The sequence below is a fragment of the Piliocolobus tephrosceles genome, chromosome 1 (assembly GCF_002776525.5).
Source record: "Piliocolobus tephrosceles isolate RC106 chromosome 1, ASM277652v3, whole genome shotgun sequence".
Lineage (NCBI taxonomy): Eukaryota > Metazoa > Chordata > Mammalia > Primates > Cercopithecidae > Piliocolobus > Piliocolobus tephrosceles.
Genome location: NC_045434.1, coordinates 178,918,462 through 178,934,411, shown reverse-complemented (window position 1 = coordinate 178,934,411; position 15,950 = coordinate 178,918,462). Strand labels below are relative to the sequence as shown.

The 15,950-nt window shown below is 43.9% G+C and overlaps 1 protein-coding gene across 4 annotated transcripts in view; it reads left to right on the top strand.

Moving 5' to 3' along the window:
* Positions 1-15,950, top strand: part of SZT2 (SZT2 subunit of KICSTOR complex) — a 61,199-nt gene that overhangs the window by 4,570 nt on the left and 40,679 nt on the right. For 3 of the 4 annotated variants that reach the window (XM_023221356.2, XM_023221357.1, XM_023221359.1), the window contains exons 2-4: positions 8,644-8,769; positions 9,075-9,248; positions 9,846-10,016. In XM_023221356.2, the coding sequence (XP_023077124.1) occupies positions 8,644-8,769; positions 9,075-9,248; positions 9,846-10,016 (471 nt within the window). Of the gene's footprint in view, positions 1-5,171; positions 5,216-8,643; positions 8,770-9,074; positions 9,249-9,845; positions 10,017-15,950 lie in introns of those variants that run through there. The other variant, XM_023221358.2, reaches the window with a different exon arrangement.

Here is a 15,950-nt window from a genome sequence, read left to right as displayed (position 1 = left end):
GGAGGCGGAGGTTGCGGTGAGCCAAGATGGCGCCATTACACTCTAGCCTGGGCAACAAGAGTGAAACTCCGTCTCAAAAAAAAGAAAAAGAAAAAGAAAATATAGTTGTTGACTTTGAAGGATCATATGTGAAGGGGGATGTTGCAAGAAGTGTAGGCAAATGTTCAGCAAATGTTCCTGATTTCAGAAAGGTGGATTCTGTAAAACTGATTAATGAACTAGACTTCATTGTGCCTTTGGAGAGTCAGTCCATCATTCAAAATAATGTTCAAGGAAAGGTAGGAAAAATGGAAGCTGTACAGTAGTAAAATTTAGTGGCCTAGTAACTGGTAATAGGAAGAAAGCTTTCTAGTAGTCTGTGTCCTCCATCTCGTTTATCCCCATTCTCTCCTCACTTAACAAACGCTGCTCAACCTTTAGCATCACTTTCTCTTAAGGTATTAGCCTGAATCGGGTTACTTTGTTACTTGCTTGCTTTTTTGCGGGGAGAGGGAGGTCAGGGAGTGGGGCATATGGTCTCGCTCTGTCACCCAGGCTGGAGTGCAGTGGTACGATCATGGCTCACTGAAGCCTCAACCTCTCTGGGCTCGGGCTCAGGCCATCCTCCCACCTTAATTTCCTAAGTAGCTGGGACTGCAGCCACATGACACTACACCCAGCTCATTTTCATAATTTTTTGTAAAGACAGGGTTTTGCCGTGTTGCCCAGGCTGGTCTCAAACTCCTGAGGCTCAAGTGATCCACCCACTTTGGTCTTCCAGAGTGCTGGGATTGCAGGCATGAGCCAGTGCACCTGGCTGTTACTTGTTTTTGTAGAACCACATTCTTATCCTTCAGAGCACTTACTCGGTGTGTAATTATACAGTAGTTACGGTGATTATTTGATCAATGTTTTTGTCCTTCATTATAGAGTAAGTTTTATGAGAGCAGGGAATGCATGTTTTTGCTTTTCATTGTATCATTAGTACCTAACCCAGTGCCTAGCATGTACCAGGTTTTTCATAAATTTGTTGAGTGAATGCATGCACGCTTACCTTGCCTTTGTTCTTTTTGGAGTTCAATGAGGACATGATAGCACCCTGAACCAATTAGCATGGAAATCAAACTGGAGAGATTTAGTAGAAGAAGAAACAACACTCTAAGCTTCACCGTAAAATAATAGACTGAATTTATCCAATGTGACAGGACTAATTGGATAATTTTATGTGTCCAAAAAAGCCAGCTGCATGAGGATAAAATGGGAGATGTGTTTGGACAGCAGCACAAGTGAGAAAGTCATGGAGGTTTCCTGAGCAAGTATAACGTAGGAGAATCTGAATCTGTGATCTCACTTGAGTATTATGTTCCATTCTGGTCCCCACATTTTAAGTTGTAAAGTAACCCAGCCAGAATTCATTCATGGGCACATAATCTAAAATATAAAATAGTGAGGAAACTTGAAACCATGCCATTTGAGACATACTTAAAGAACCCAAAAGATGTTTATTTTAGAAAAGCAAAGACTTGAGGCTGTCATCACATGTTTAATAGACTCTCATTTGGCAGAGGGTCAGATTCTCCCTGTGTGGCCTTAGAAGGTAAAACAAAAAGTGGGTTAGATATTTTCAAGACAACAGATTTTAAGATTTCAAGATATTATCAAAAAGACAGATTCTGGCTGTATGTGAAGACATTCCCAACTCTGCCAACTAAACAGGTATGGGGGAGAAAAACTGAAGTGAATGGCTGTGCAGGACTTCTGATTCAAAGAAGCGAGGTAAACAGCAACACTTTGTTATTACTAATCTGTGCATTTATACACATTACTTTTTACAAGGTGCTTTCACACATCATTGGGCTAGGTGGTATTTTTATACAGGAGGAAGCTCACTCAGAGTCTTAGCTATCAAATCACAACACTTTTTTTCTGTAACACTGTTCTTTCTAAAACAAAGCTAATGGAACGTAAAGCAAATCTGTTAGAACCCCCATTTGCACTCCCTCAGGGTTCCAGGAACAATGAAAAAGAAGATACTAGTGAAAACATGGTAAAAACAACGTTTCTGGAAGCAAAGGAAAAACTCCAAAAATGGAATAGCTTACTTTTTCCATAAATGATTGAAAGATGAAGTGAATAAGGGACAGGAACTCTTCAGCAACAAAAACCATGTTGATAGAAGAGTGAAAAATTAGAAATTATTGGTAACAAATTAAGGATAGCTGGAAACAATAAATACAGCTTGTGAGATTAGTTTTCCTTGTTCATACATGTATTCAACAATTATTATTGGAACACTTAGTACGTCTTGGCACTGTGCTAGGCGCTAGGGTTACAGCAGGAAACAATGTATAGGCCAGGTGTGGTGGCTTACAACTGTAATCCCAGCACTTTGGGAGGCTGAGGCTGGTGGATCACCTGAGGTAGAAGTTCGAGACCAGCCTGGCTAACATGGCAAAACCCTGTCTTTACTGAAAATACAAAAATTAACTGGAAGTGGTGGCACGTGTTTATAGTCCCAGCTACTCAGGAGCCTGAGGCAGAAGAATCACTTGAACCTAAGAGGCAGAGGTTGCAGTGAGCCAAGATGGCACCGCTGCATTCCATCCTGGGTGACAGAGCAGGACTCCATCTCAAAAAACAAAAGAAAAGGCCGGGCGTGGTGGCTCACTCCTGTAATCCCAGCACTTTGGGAGGCCTAGACAGGCAGATCACGAGGTCAGAAGATCGAGACCATCCTGGCTAACATAGTGAAACCCCATCTCTACTAAAAATACAAAAAATTAGCTGGGTGTGGTGGTAGGCACCTGTAGTCCCAGCCACTCGGGAGGCTGAGGCAGGAGAATGGTGTGAACTCGGGAGGCAGAGCTTGCAGTGAGCTGATATCACGGCACCACACTCCAGCCTGGGAGACAGAGCGAGACTCCGTCTAAAAAAAAAAAAAGGAGAGAGAACTAATATATAGACATGGCCTCTATCTCGCTAGATCTTCAGACTTATATGGGAAACAAACATTAAAGTATACAAATTCTTTTTTTTTTTAAGATGGAGAGATGGATGGAGTTTTGCTCTGTTGCCCAGGCTGGAGTGCAATGGTGCAATCTTGGTTCACTGTAGCCTCCACCTCCTGGGTTCAAGCAATTCTCCTGTCTTGGTCCCCTGAGTAGCTGGGACTACAGATGCACTCCACTATGCCCAGCTAATTTTTTTATTTTTTAGTAGAGGTGGGCTTTTGCCACGTTAGACAGGCTTGTCTCGAGCTCTTGGCCTCCCAAAGTGCTGGGATTACAGGTGTGAGCCACTGCGGCCAGCCCCTACAAATTCTTAATTATAAACTCTGGCAGGTATCATGAAGAAAAAATACAGAGTGCTGTGTGAATGCCCAACATAGGACCCTAACTTAGTGCAGACAGTCATGGAAAGGTTCATTTATTAAACCTAGATTTGCCATGATTTTAGTCCTAGAAGATGAGGTGACCACGTGCCCAACTCTGTCCTTATAGTGCTGACCCATGACCACGTGCTCGTCCCCTTTTAACCCTGGCCTTATGTGGCTGAAACACTTTTCCTTGGTTTCTCCTTGCATAGCTGAAACAGGCTGGCATCTGGAAAAAAAAGTATTTAATACCAAAGAACAAAAGGAAAGTAGTATTGACACTAGTGTTAAGATGATCTCATCTTGAGAAAAGTTGTACTAATTATGATTAGTTTTAAATGTCCAGTTTGCTTTGCTTAGAACATATAGTGAGAGGGGAGAAGGTGGTGGTGGGGAGAAAAATCCATAGCAAATTCACTTATTTAGCACAATTTTATTGAACATCCTATGTGCCAGGCACTGCACTGGGCTCTGGAGATAAGAGTGATAAATGAATGCTGAATTAGGATAGCCTTCCTATTCTGATAATGCTCGGAGCCCCAAACCATCCCTTAACAAAAATATTCTTTTTTAAAACTCCAGTTAAGTCTCTTGTACATCCTTTTTTAGATAAGAACTTTGGCAGGATCCAGCATAGTCAACACATAATATCCCACCCACACTAGCTAAGTGAAACCTGAAGGAGAGGTTGCCTGGTTTAGTATCCCACACTAAAACCAAGGATCAGAGAAAGAAAGGGCAAGTAATTGCTGTGATTTCTTTCTTTGCCAATAAATAGACCTCTTTTCTGCTTTTAGGAGCATGGCAATAAGAGTGTACAATTTGATGGGACTTTTCGATGGGGTATAGTAGTCAGGAATAACTATCTAATTTTTGTAGCTAACTTAGAAATCATTTTGCAGTAGGTTGGGTGCGGTGGCTCACGCCTGTATTCCCAGCACTTTGGGAGGTGGAGGCAGGCGGATCACGAGGTCAGGAGTTTGAGACCAGCCTGGCCAATATGGTGAAACACCATCTCTACTAAAAATGTAAAACATAGCCGGGCATGGTGGCACATGCCTGTAGTCCCAGCTACTCAGGAGGCTGAGGTGGGAGAATCGCTTGAACTGGGAAGGCAGAAGTTGCAGTGAGCCAAGATCGCACCACTACACTCCAACCTGAGCAACAGAGCGAGACTCCGTCTCAAAAAAAAAAAAAAAAAATCATTTTGCAGCATACTGGTTTCCAATGCTACTTTAATCATCCTTGACACCTTCCTTTTTGTTACTTTCCTCCTTTGTCCTGACTTATAATTAATCACCAGTTCTTTTCTGTCCTGTCCTAAAGATCCCTTGAAATGCAACTGAGTTCACTGTTGAGCTAACTTTTTGTTTTCCATAATAAGATTTTCACAAGGAAAGACAGGGGTGGTTTTGCATCCTGGCATTATCTCATCAAGACCCAGTCTCACATAGTTCACAGAATGGCTGGTTTGAGTAGCTCTAGTCAAAGCCACTGTCATCTCCCCTAGTTGTTAGCGGTGGGGTGCTTTCTGAATCACACAGTAGCCAGAGGGAATTTTTTTATTTTATTTTATTTTATTTTGAGATGGAGTCTTGCTAGGCTAGAGTGCAGTGGCGTGATCTCAGCTCACTGCAAGCTCCACCTCCCAGGTTCGTGCCATTCTCCTGTCTCAGCCTCCGGAGTAGCTGGGACTACAGGCGCCCGCCACCACGCCCGGCTAATTTTTTGTGCTTTCAGTAGAGACGGGGTTTCACTGCATTAGCCAGAATGGTCTCGATCTCCTGACCTTGTGATCCGCCTGCCTCGGCCTCCCATAATGCTGAGATTACAGACGTGAGCCACGGTGCCCAGCCACCAGAGGTAATTTTTTAAATGCACATATAATGTTACTGTCTTGTGGAATCCCTTTAGTAGCTTAAACTCACTCAAAGGATGAATCCAAAAACCTAGCCAGGGCCTGTCTCAACGCAGTGTTGGAAAGCAGTGTAATAGAGAGTAATATCTCCCAAGGTGTAATTTCATTTTATTATTTTTTTAAATTTATTTTTTGAGACAGAATCTTGCTCTTTTGCCCAGGCTGGAGTGCAGTGGTATGATCATAGCTCATTGCAGCCTCAACCTCCCAGACTTAAGCGATGCTCCTACCTCAATCTCCTGAGTAGCTAGGACTACAGGTGCTCACCACCATGCCCAGCTAATTTTTGTATTTTTTTTTTTTTTAGAGATGGACTTTCACCATGTTGCCCAGGCTGTTCTCAAACTGCTGGGCTTAAGTGATTTGCCCGCTTTGGCCTCCCAAAGTGCTGAAATTACAAGCCTGAGCCACAGTGGCTGGCCCTAAGATGTGATTTTAGATGTTATTGAGAGATAATATAATACGCAATCGCAACATATTAATATTTAACTTCTCTTTTTATCTTTCTGATTATGTCAAAACATCCTTTCTGGTAATTACCCACATTGTGTTCCTTTTCGTGACTAAATCTCTTATGCTCATGAGACCTCAGTTTTATCCATTTGTCACTCTCAGTAGATGGTCTTTTGCAGCTCACCAGGCCTTGGTTTGACTTCTGAGCCTACACCTACTGCTTATGTTAAATCACTTAACTTTTTGGACCTCTGTTTTCTCCTGTTAAATGTTTTGTTGTGAATACTGAATGAGCTTACTTATGTAAAAAACTTAGTATAGGCTGGGTGTGGTGGCTCACGCTTGTAATCCCAGCAGTTCGGGAGACCAAGGCAGGTGAATCACCCGAGGTCAGGAGATTGAGACCATCCTGGCCAACATGGTGAAACCCCGTCTCTACTAAAAATACAAAAATTAGCTGGGCTTGGTGGCGGGTGCTTGTAATCCCAGCTACTTGAGAGGCTGAGGCAGGAGAATCGCTTGAACCCAGGAGGCGGAGGTTGCAGTGAGCCAAGATCATGCCACTGCTGAGATCATGCCACTCCAGCCTGGCCAATAAGAGCAAAACTCTGTCTCAAAAAAAAAAAAAAAAAAAAAACCCGGGAGATTGTTGTTATAGTTAACTGTAATAAAAAGTTGACTTTTTTTTTTTTTTTGGAGAGGGTCTCACTCTGTTGCTCAGGCTAGAGTGCAGTGGTGCCATCATGGCTCACTACAGCCTCGACCTCCTGGGCTCAGGTGATCTTCCCATCTCAGCCTCCAGAGTGGCTGGGACTACAGGCGCGAGCCACTACACCCAGCTAATTTTTGTGTTTTTTGTAGTAGAGTTGAGGTTTCATTGTGTTGCCCAGGCTAGTCTTGAATTCCTAGATGCAAACAGTCTGCCCACCTCAATCTCCCAAAGTGTTGGGGTTATAGGCTTGAACCATTATGCCTAGCTGTTATTGTTAACTTTTACCAGGCATTGTACTGAGCACTTCATATGCGTGATTTTCCTTGCTCCACACAACAGTACTTTAGATTGGTATTGTAATTATCTCTATTTTACAAAGGAGGACACTGAAGCTTAAAGAGGTGATACACCCTTCCCACTGTCTCACAGCTAATAAGAGGCTGAATTGGGATTCAAACCCAGACTTTCCGAACCTGAAATTCTTGAACTTGGCCTCTATAGAGTACTTTTTTTTTTCTTACTTTTTATTTTATTTTATTTTTTTGAGATGGAGTCTCACTCTGTCGCCCAGACTGGAGGGCAGGGGCATGATCTCGGCTCACTGCAACCTCCACCTCCTGGGTTCAAGCGATTCTCCTGCCTCAGCCTCTCAAGTAGCTGGGATTACAGGCGCCCGCCACCACGCCTAGCTAATTTCTGTGTTTTTAGCAGAGATAGGGTTTGTTTCACCATGTTGGCCAGACTGGTCTCGAACTCCTGACCTCAGGTGGTCTACCCGCCTCGGCCTCCCAAAGTGTTGGGATTATAGGCATGAGCCACTGCTCCCGGCCCTTTTTTTTTTTTCTTTTACAGAGTACTTTTGCATATATTTTAGGTGCTTAATAAATGTGAGTTCCCCTTTCTTGTCTTCTGCTATCATCCTTATCACTTTCCAGTACCTCTTTCTGTATCTTTTTACCCTTCTGTCTTGGAGCAGAAGAAAGACTCTACAACTTCACAGCCATTGTGTCTCTGTTCTCCATACTTTTCTCTGACATCAGAAACTCTTCATTATTGCTTTTCCAGGGCTTTTTCAGTCTTCTCTCCATGCATATTTCCCCATTTTGGAAAAAAAAAAATTCTTCCTTTCTTTCAACATCATGGTTCTCAACAGGCAGTTATTAACTTCTGTTTGTTTCTCCTCTACTACCTGCTCTTCAGTTCTTGCCACCTGGTGTTCTTCCCCTCATTAATCAGGGACACGGGAGGAGAAATTTGCCATTTTGTGTAGGACAGACAAGAGAAAGGGAGTAAGGAATATGACAGATAAGGATTAATCAGGAAGAGACATTGGGGAGTTCAGACCAGTTGACCTTTGTTTCCTCTGTGAACTGTGGGCAAGTTTATCTGCTGGGAGGGGATTGAGGGATTGGAAAACCTCCTGTGGGGAACAGGAAAGACTGCTGGCCAGGAGAATTCAGAGGACTGGCAAAGTCCTGCTAGAGTGGGCACTGCTGGCAAGCTGACAAGTTTCTTTCTGTCCAAGTGCAGCTGCCATAGTATATGTGTGGTTAAGGGAAAATGTCAAATTCATCCCAAGATAAGATTTGACAGGACTTGTATAGTGGAAGGACAAGGACATGGGCAAGGACATTGTTGAAGTGGCCACCTATGAGGCAATGGAGGCAAGAACTAGAGGGCTGACAACTGAAAGTGCGAAGGTGGGGACTATGACCCACACAGATTTGATTTTGAGGTATTCGGAAGGCTTGCTATTCCTTCGGTGAAAATGTCTTCAGTTCCTGCTGTTGTCAAGACTTGTTAGGAGTAACTATCTGGCATTCATGTAATGTATTAGGGACTTGTCCTAGTATTTGCTCTGTTTTTGAGCAATTTGCCAAGCACAGAGGCACAAAAATAGAATCAAGATGCAGCCCTTGCCCTCAAAATCTTATAGTTTATAGGTGAAACTCACATAAACTTTGTGGAAACAATATGGAAAGGTCACTTCATCTATATGGAGGTCTGTATCTGGCAAACAGGAACAGAGAGTTGAGAATTGACTCCCTGGGAACACCTTGCATGGAGGTTGGGGTAAACTTTTCACCTCTGCTGCTTTCCCTCTCACAGATGGTGAGTTCATTGGGCAAGTTACTTGTACAGTGATCTGTGTGTTCCAGGTACTTGGTGCCATTTTTTAAAGATGTATTAATGTCTCTTTGTTCCCAGGTGGAAGAAGCTGGGCAAGTGTTCCTGTTAATGAAAAAGGATTATCGAATCTCCCGAAATGTTCGCCTGGCTTGGTTCCTCAATCATCTGCACCAAACTGTGCAGGCCACACCCCAGGAGATGCTGGTGAGCCCTAGACACACGAAAGATGTGAGGGGCCAGCCCAAAAGGATCTGTTTTTTAGGAGAGTGCTGGAAACAGACAGGGAGGGAGACTAACTCTGAGGGCTCTAAGTCTGGTTAGGGCAAGGGACTGCCTACAAGATGATGGAAATTTTAAAAAATAATTTTTCCAGAAAGTGAGAGGAAGAGTATATGGTTAGATTGAGGGAGGTGGAGCCATTAATGTGTCATTTGGGATATAGAAGGCAGGTCCTGGGAAAAAGGGGCACTTCCCTGATCCTTTCCTTTTCTTACCATCCTAATTTTCAGCTTCAGTCTGAACAGGAATTGGAAGTCCTCAGTGTCCTGCCCCCTGGGTGGCAACCAGATGAACCAGTGGTCCCAAGGCCATTCCTCCTTGTACCTTCCACCCGAGTCACCTTCCTGGCTTGGCAGTATCGGTTTGTCATTGAGCTGGACCTTAGCCCATCTACTGGCATTGTGGTAAAGGATTGAAGGGAGACTGTGGGAAGAAAAGATGGGGTGGGGGGTGAGGAGAGGGAGAGGCCTGCGGGGAAGTGAAAAATGATCCCAGCCTACCATTTTGGAGAGAAGACAGGCTTATAAAGGAATGGTGGGTGTTTAAAAACAGAACTGGGCCAACCGTGGTGGCTCATGCCTGCAATTGCAGCACTTTGGGAAGCCAAGGTGGGCTGATTGCTCGAGCTGAGGAGTTCGAGCCTGGGCCACAAGGCAAAACTCCCTCTCTATAAAAAATACAAAAATGAGCCAGGCATGCTGGCATGCACCTGTCCTAGCTACTCAGGAGACTGAGGTGGGAGGATTGCTTGAGCCCAGGAGGTCGAGGCTACAGTGAGCCAGGATCAGGCCATTGCGATCCAGCCTGGGCAAGAAAGCAAGACCCTGGTTTTGTTTTTGTTTCCAAAAAACATCCCAGAAACTGTTCCATGTGTGGCACTGTATTTGGGTGTATGATCAACCATAAGGTAAGGGTCCTACTGACCCATGGAAGCTGTATGTTTCTGCCCTCTGGTTAAGGCTGCCTTTGGATGCCCTTGAGCGCTCTTTCTCTGCCCTCAGGATGATTCCACAGGGGAGATCTTGTTTGATGAAGTTTTCCATGCCCTGTCCCGCTGCCTAGGCGGGCTGCTTCGGCCCTTCCGAGTGCCTGGATCTTGCATCAACTTCCAGCCTGAAATCTACATAACTATCCAGGCCTACTCCTCCATCATTGGACTGCAGTCACACCAGGTATTGCATCATCTCTCCAAGTTTGTACCCTCAGACCAAATTTCTGTTAGTCCTCTGACCAAGTCCTTATCCTGTCTCTGCTGTTTGTCCCCAAAATCCCCAGCTCTGCTAGCTTCTTGAACCTGTTTTCTAGTTATCCTCATGAGTCTCTCTCCTCTTGAAAAGAACCAGTTCCTCTGGACTTAAAGGGCTTTCCCATAGACTTTGGGTCAGTTGGTGTTGATTGGACAACTGCCTTTTTCACCGCTCCTGTAAATCCCTTTGGTTCTGATCACTGGATGTCTGTTTTCTCTGTTCCCTCCTTCTCCTTTAGTTCTATTGGATGGTTTGCTGATGTGCTGTACCCTCAGGAGATGGTATTTTGGAATAGTTTTGTGATTTTGAAAGACAACAAATAACCCAGAAATATAATTGGTTTCAACGATAGAGGAGGGTCATTTTTTGTTTTTGTTGTTGTTGTTGTTGTTTTGAGATGGAGTTTTGCTCTTTCTGCCCAGGCTGGAGTGCAATGTCACAATCTCGGCTCACTGCAACCTCTGCCCTCTGGGTTCAAGTGGTTCTCCTGCCTCAGCCTCCCGAGTAGCTGGAATTATAGGCACTGACCACCAGGCCCAGCTTATTTTTTTTATTTTTATTTTTTATTAAAGACAGAGTTTTGCCGTGTTGACCAGACTGGTCTTGAATTCCTGACCTCAGGTGATCTGCCTGCCTCGGCCTCCCAAAGTGCTGGGATTACAGGCGTGAACCACCACGCCCAGCGTGGGTCATTTGTTTTTTTGAGGGCCATGTGAACTGTTGGGTATAATACTGACCACACAGATAATTACAGGGCTTATCCAGCACTCAAGGAGGCTATCACAAGACACTCCTTTTGGAGAATGGCCAAGTCTGTTACTGGAATATCTGTTTTTGACTTAGATAAGCATTGGCCCAGTTTCCCCTCATCTGCTTTTAACCACCCTTAACTCACTGGTAAAGGCTTTCCCTGAAACTGTCCCTGATGGCTGCATTGTCACCTTAGCTATCAAACTGGCTTTAAGAGAGAAGGTATTGGGAACAGGATCTAAGGGTCTGAAACATATATCTACAAAATTGGTGCATACCTGGATCTCAGGGCAGGGATTGCCAACCCTCTGCCCTAGTTTAAAGTGCTTTCCTAGCACAGCTGTTAGGACTGTCAGTTGTGGGCTGCATCCCCAGAGGGGGGCCAGGTTTTGCAGGCACTGATAGCCAAGGCGGGGAGAGCATGGATGTTAGATAATCACTCAAAACTTGGTTCAGGTTGGCAAACACTTAATGAAGCCTGATCTATACCAGGCCTGAGCAGGTCCTGAATACACAGATGAATCAGATCTTGTCTTTCTCCTCATGGGAAGAGTTGAGGATTTAGTGGGAAAGACAGACATTAAAGGGAGGTAATTGCAGTTGAATGTGATAAGGGCACCGATAAGTTGACTCAGGTGCTATTGGAGCACCAAGAGGGAGCACCCAACCAAGCATGGGGCCACAACAGAAATCTTTCAGACCAAGCAGCATTTGTTTTTTGTGCTTTTGAGACAGAGTCTTGCTCTGTTGCCCAGGCTAGAGTGCAGTGGTGCAACCTTGGCTCACTGCACCCTCCACCTCCTGGGTTCAAGCGATTCTCCTGCCTCAGCCTTTCGAGTAGCTGGGATTACAGGTGCCCACCAGCACGCCTGGCTAATTTATTTATTTATTTTTTTTTAGTAGAGATGGGGTTTCACCATGTCGGCCAGGCTGGCCTCGAACTTCTGACCTCAAGTGGTCCACCTGCCTCTGTCTCCCAAAGTGCTGGGATTAACAGGCATGAGCTACTGTGTCTGGCCCAAAGCAGCATTTGAACTGAGTTTTGAAGAAAGAATTGAGGTTAACTATTCAAAGAAGGGGAAATGGACTTTTCTGACAGAGGGACTAGCAAAAACAAATACATGGTACTATGAACCTGTACTCTCAATCACAGGTATTTTAGGGAACTACATATTATTGTCAACAGAGTAAAATTTGAATGTGGAAAGGGATGGTAAAGAGACTGTAGACATAAGTGGGAACTGGTTATGAAAGGCCATGAATATGACGCTAAGGACTTTGTGCTTTATTCTATGGGGGAGTTCAGTGTGGAGGATAAGAGCACTGGATCTGGAATCACATTGCCTGTGTTTGCTTCCTAGTTGTACCACTTACTGGTCGTATGTCCTTCGCAAGTTACTTAACCTTTCTGTGCATCTGTGTCTCCAAATGGGGATATTAACATTGCCTATATCATATGGTGATTGAATTAATTCATGTCAAGCACTTAGAACTGTGCTTGCCACATAGAAAATGTGCAAATGTTAGCTATTAAAATAATTAGTCATAGGTGGTGGAGAACCATTGAAAGTTTTAAACGGACAGTAATAGGATCACATGTGTACATTGGGAAGATTACAGTATTTTGTGGCTAATATGGAGGATGGATTTGGGGACAAAGTCTGGATGGGAGAATAGGCGAAGATTATTGTAGCATGCGTGAGAGGAGGAGGCCTGAATAAGGACAGCAGCTATAGGGAAAGAGAGGATTTCGTCAGTTAAGCCCCAGGGCCACTTGGCCACCCTGAGCCAGCCTTTTCATTTTCTCTGTAGCTCCCTCAAGATGTATCCTGGCTGGGCGCAGTGGCTCACGCCTGTAATCCTAACACTTTGGGAAGCCAAGGCAGGTGGATCACATGAGGCCAAGCATTTGAGACCAGCCTGGCCAATGTGGCGAAACCCTGTCTACTAAAAATACAACAACAACAAAAAATTAGCTGGTTGTGGTGGTGCATATCTGTAATCCCCGCTGCTTGGGAGGCCGAATATGAGAATTGCTTGAACCTGGGAGGCAGAGGTTGCCATGAGCAAAGATCACGCCACTGTACTCCAACCTGAGCAACAGAATGAGACTGTCTCCAAAAAAAAAAAAACAAAAAAGATGTCAAGATGTATCCTGTTAAATCACAGCACAGCAGTGCGTGCCTGTAATCCCAGCTACTTGGGAGGCTGAGGCGAAAGGATTATTTGAGGCCAGGAGTTTGAGACTAGCTTGGGCCACAGAGTGAGACCCAAAAGTCTCAAAAATGTTAGTCTCAAAAAAGTTAGTTCACATATATAATACATGTTCATCAAAGAAGATTTGCAAAATACATTAAAATATAAAGAAAAAAACAAAACTCATCTATAATACAATACCCAGAAACAACAGCAGTTGTTTCTGGGTATTGTATTAAATTCTAACCTTTTGTTTTGTTTTGTTTTGGTTTTTTTGAGACAGAGTCTCACTCTGTTACCCAGGCTGGAGTGCAGTGGTACAATCTGGGCTCACTGCAACCTCCACCTCCTGGGTTCAAGCGATTCTCCTGCCTCAGCCTTTCAAGTAGCTGGTACTACAGGCACGTGCCACCACGCCTGGCTAGTTTTTTGTATTTTTATTTTATTTATTTATTTATTTATTTTTTTTTTTGAGATGGAGTCTTGCTCTGTCGCCCGGGCTGGAGTGCAGTGGCCGGATCTCAGCTCACTGCAAGCTCCGCCTCCCGGGTTTACGCCATTCTCCTGCCTCAGCCTCCGGAGTAGCTGGGACTACAGGCGCCCGCCACCTCGCCTGGCTAGTTTTTTGTATTTTTTAGTAGAGACGGGGTTTCACAGTGTTAGCCAGGATGGTCTCGATCTCCTGACCTCGTGATCCGCCCGTCTCGGCCTCCCAAAGTGCTGGGATTACAGGCTTGAGCCACCGCACCCGGCCTTTTTGTATTTTTAGTAGACACGGGGTTTCACCGTGTTGGCCAGGATGGTCTCCATCTCCTGACCTTGTGATCTGCCCGCCTCAGCCTCCCAAAGTGCTGGGATTGTAGGCGTGAGCCACTGTGCCTTGCTTAAATGCAAACATTTTATGGGATTTTCCTCCCTCACCTCCATCTCTTTACCCAAAGAGAAAAGGAGAATCAAGAGACTCATTCTAGACACGTGATTTTATGTCCTGTTTTTTGTTCTGTTTAAGACACAGGGTCTCACTCTGTTGCCCAGGCTGGAGTGCAGAGGCATGATCATAGCTCAATGTAACCTGGAACTTCTGGGCTTAAGTGATCTCCCACCTCAGCCTCCCAAGTAGCTAGGACTGCAGGTGCGTGCCACCACACCCGACTAATTTTTTAAAATTTTTTTGTAGAGACCGGATCTTGTTATATTGTCCAGGCGGGTCTCAAACTCCTGGCTTCAGGTGATCCTCCCACCTCAGCCTCCCAAAAACCGGGATTACAGGCATGAGCTGCTGTGCCTAGCCTGTCCTGCTTGTTTTTTTTTTTTTTTTTTTTTTTTAAACATATGGTATGAGCATTCTTCAATGTCACTAAATATTATTTGAAAACGTGATTTTTAATGACCTGTTAACTTACTGTTTCATCATATTTTATCATATGTTTAGCCAGCCCCTTCTTGGCCACTTGGGTTGTCCCAATTTTCATTATTCTAAACAACATGAATAGGAACGTCTTTCTCACCTTTTTATGGCTCCAGTTCTGCTCATTTTCCTTCCCATGGGCCTGTAGAGTGAGACAATGTCCCGCTTTTCCTCTTCTGGCTCACCCCACCCACTTTCCAATTGGGAACAGGGAGTAAAAAAGTAGTTGTTCCATGGGGTCAGGGTCCGGGAGAAGTGGACATGTGGGGCAGGTTGTAGGAGTGTGATGGGGAAAGAGAGGTGAGATCCTGAGGGCCACCACAGGAACTGCTGGGTCTATGTACAATTTTAGGATGGGGACACTTATTTATGTTTGAAGTAGAAGAAAAGGAGCCCATGGAGAAATAATGAAGATATTAGAGAGACAAAAGACTCAAGATTTAGATGGACAGATTAGCTATAGGGAAAATGAGGAGGAAGAGGAATCCTTTCTTCAGCACCTTGAAGGAAGAACAAAGACACAGATGTAAACATTCAGTAGACTTTGCGGATGCTTTCAGAGAGTTGGAGAGTAGTGAACCCTCCAGGTTGGGGTAAGCAGGGCGTTTCTATTGACTGACTTCCTTTCTCTTTGAAGAGGGCACAGGGTGGGAGTTATCTACTGAGGGTAAAGGGAAGGAAGGAGCATTCATTAGGGGGATAAGGAGAGGATTTTGAGTGTAAAAAAGAGAAAAGGGAACTTCTACCTAGTATAGTCAGACAAGAGAAAGAAAGAAAGGGCATCCAAATTGGAAAAAAAGAAGTCAAATTATCCTTGTTTACAGATGATATGGTCTTTTATTTGGAAAAACCTAATGGCTCTACCAAAAAACTATTAGAACTGATAAACAAATTCAATAAAGTTGCAAGATGCAAAATCAGCATACAAAAAATCAGTAGCATTTCTGTATGCCAGCAGCAGACAATGTGAAGAAGAAATCAAGAAAGTAATCCCATTTACAATAGTTTAAAATAAAATACCTAGGAATTAACTTAACCAAAGAAGTGAAAGATCTCTACAATGAAAACTGTAAAACATTGATGAGAGAAATTGAAGTGGACTCCAAAAATTGGAACGATATTCCATGTTCATGGATTGGGAGAATCAATATTGTTAAAATGCCCACACTGCCTAAAGCAGTCTACAGATTCAGTACAATTCCTATCAAAATACCAATGACATTCTTCATAGAAATAGAGAAAACAATCTTAAAATTTATATGGAACCACAAAAGACCCAGAATAGCTAAAGCTATTCTGAGCAAAACAAACAAAACTGGAGGAATCACATTACCTGACTTCAAATTATACTACAAAGCTATAGTAATCAAAAACAGCGTGGTGCTAGCATAAAAACAGACAACATAGACAAATGGAACCGAATAGAGAACCCAGAAGCCATGTATCTACAGTGAACTCATTTTTGACAAAGATGCCAAGAACATACATTGGGGAAAGAACAGTCT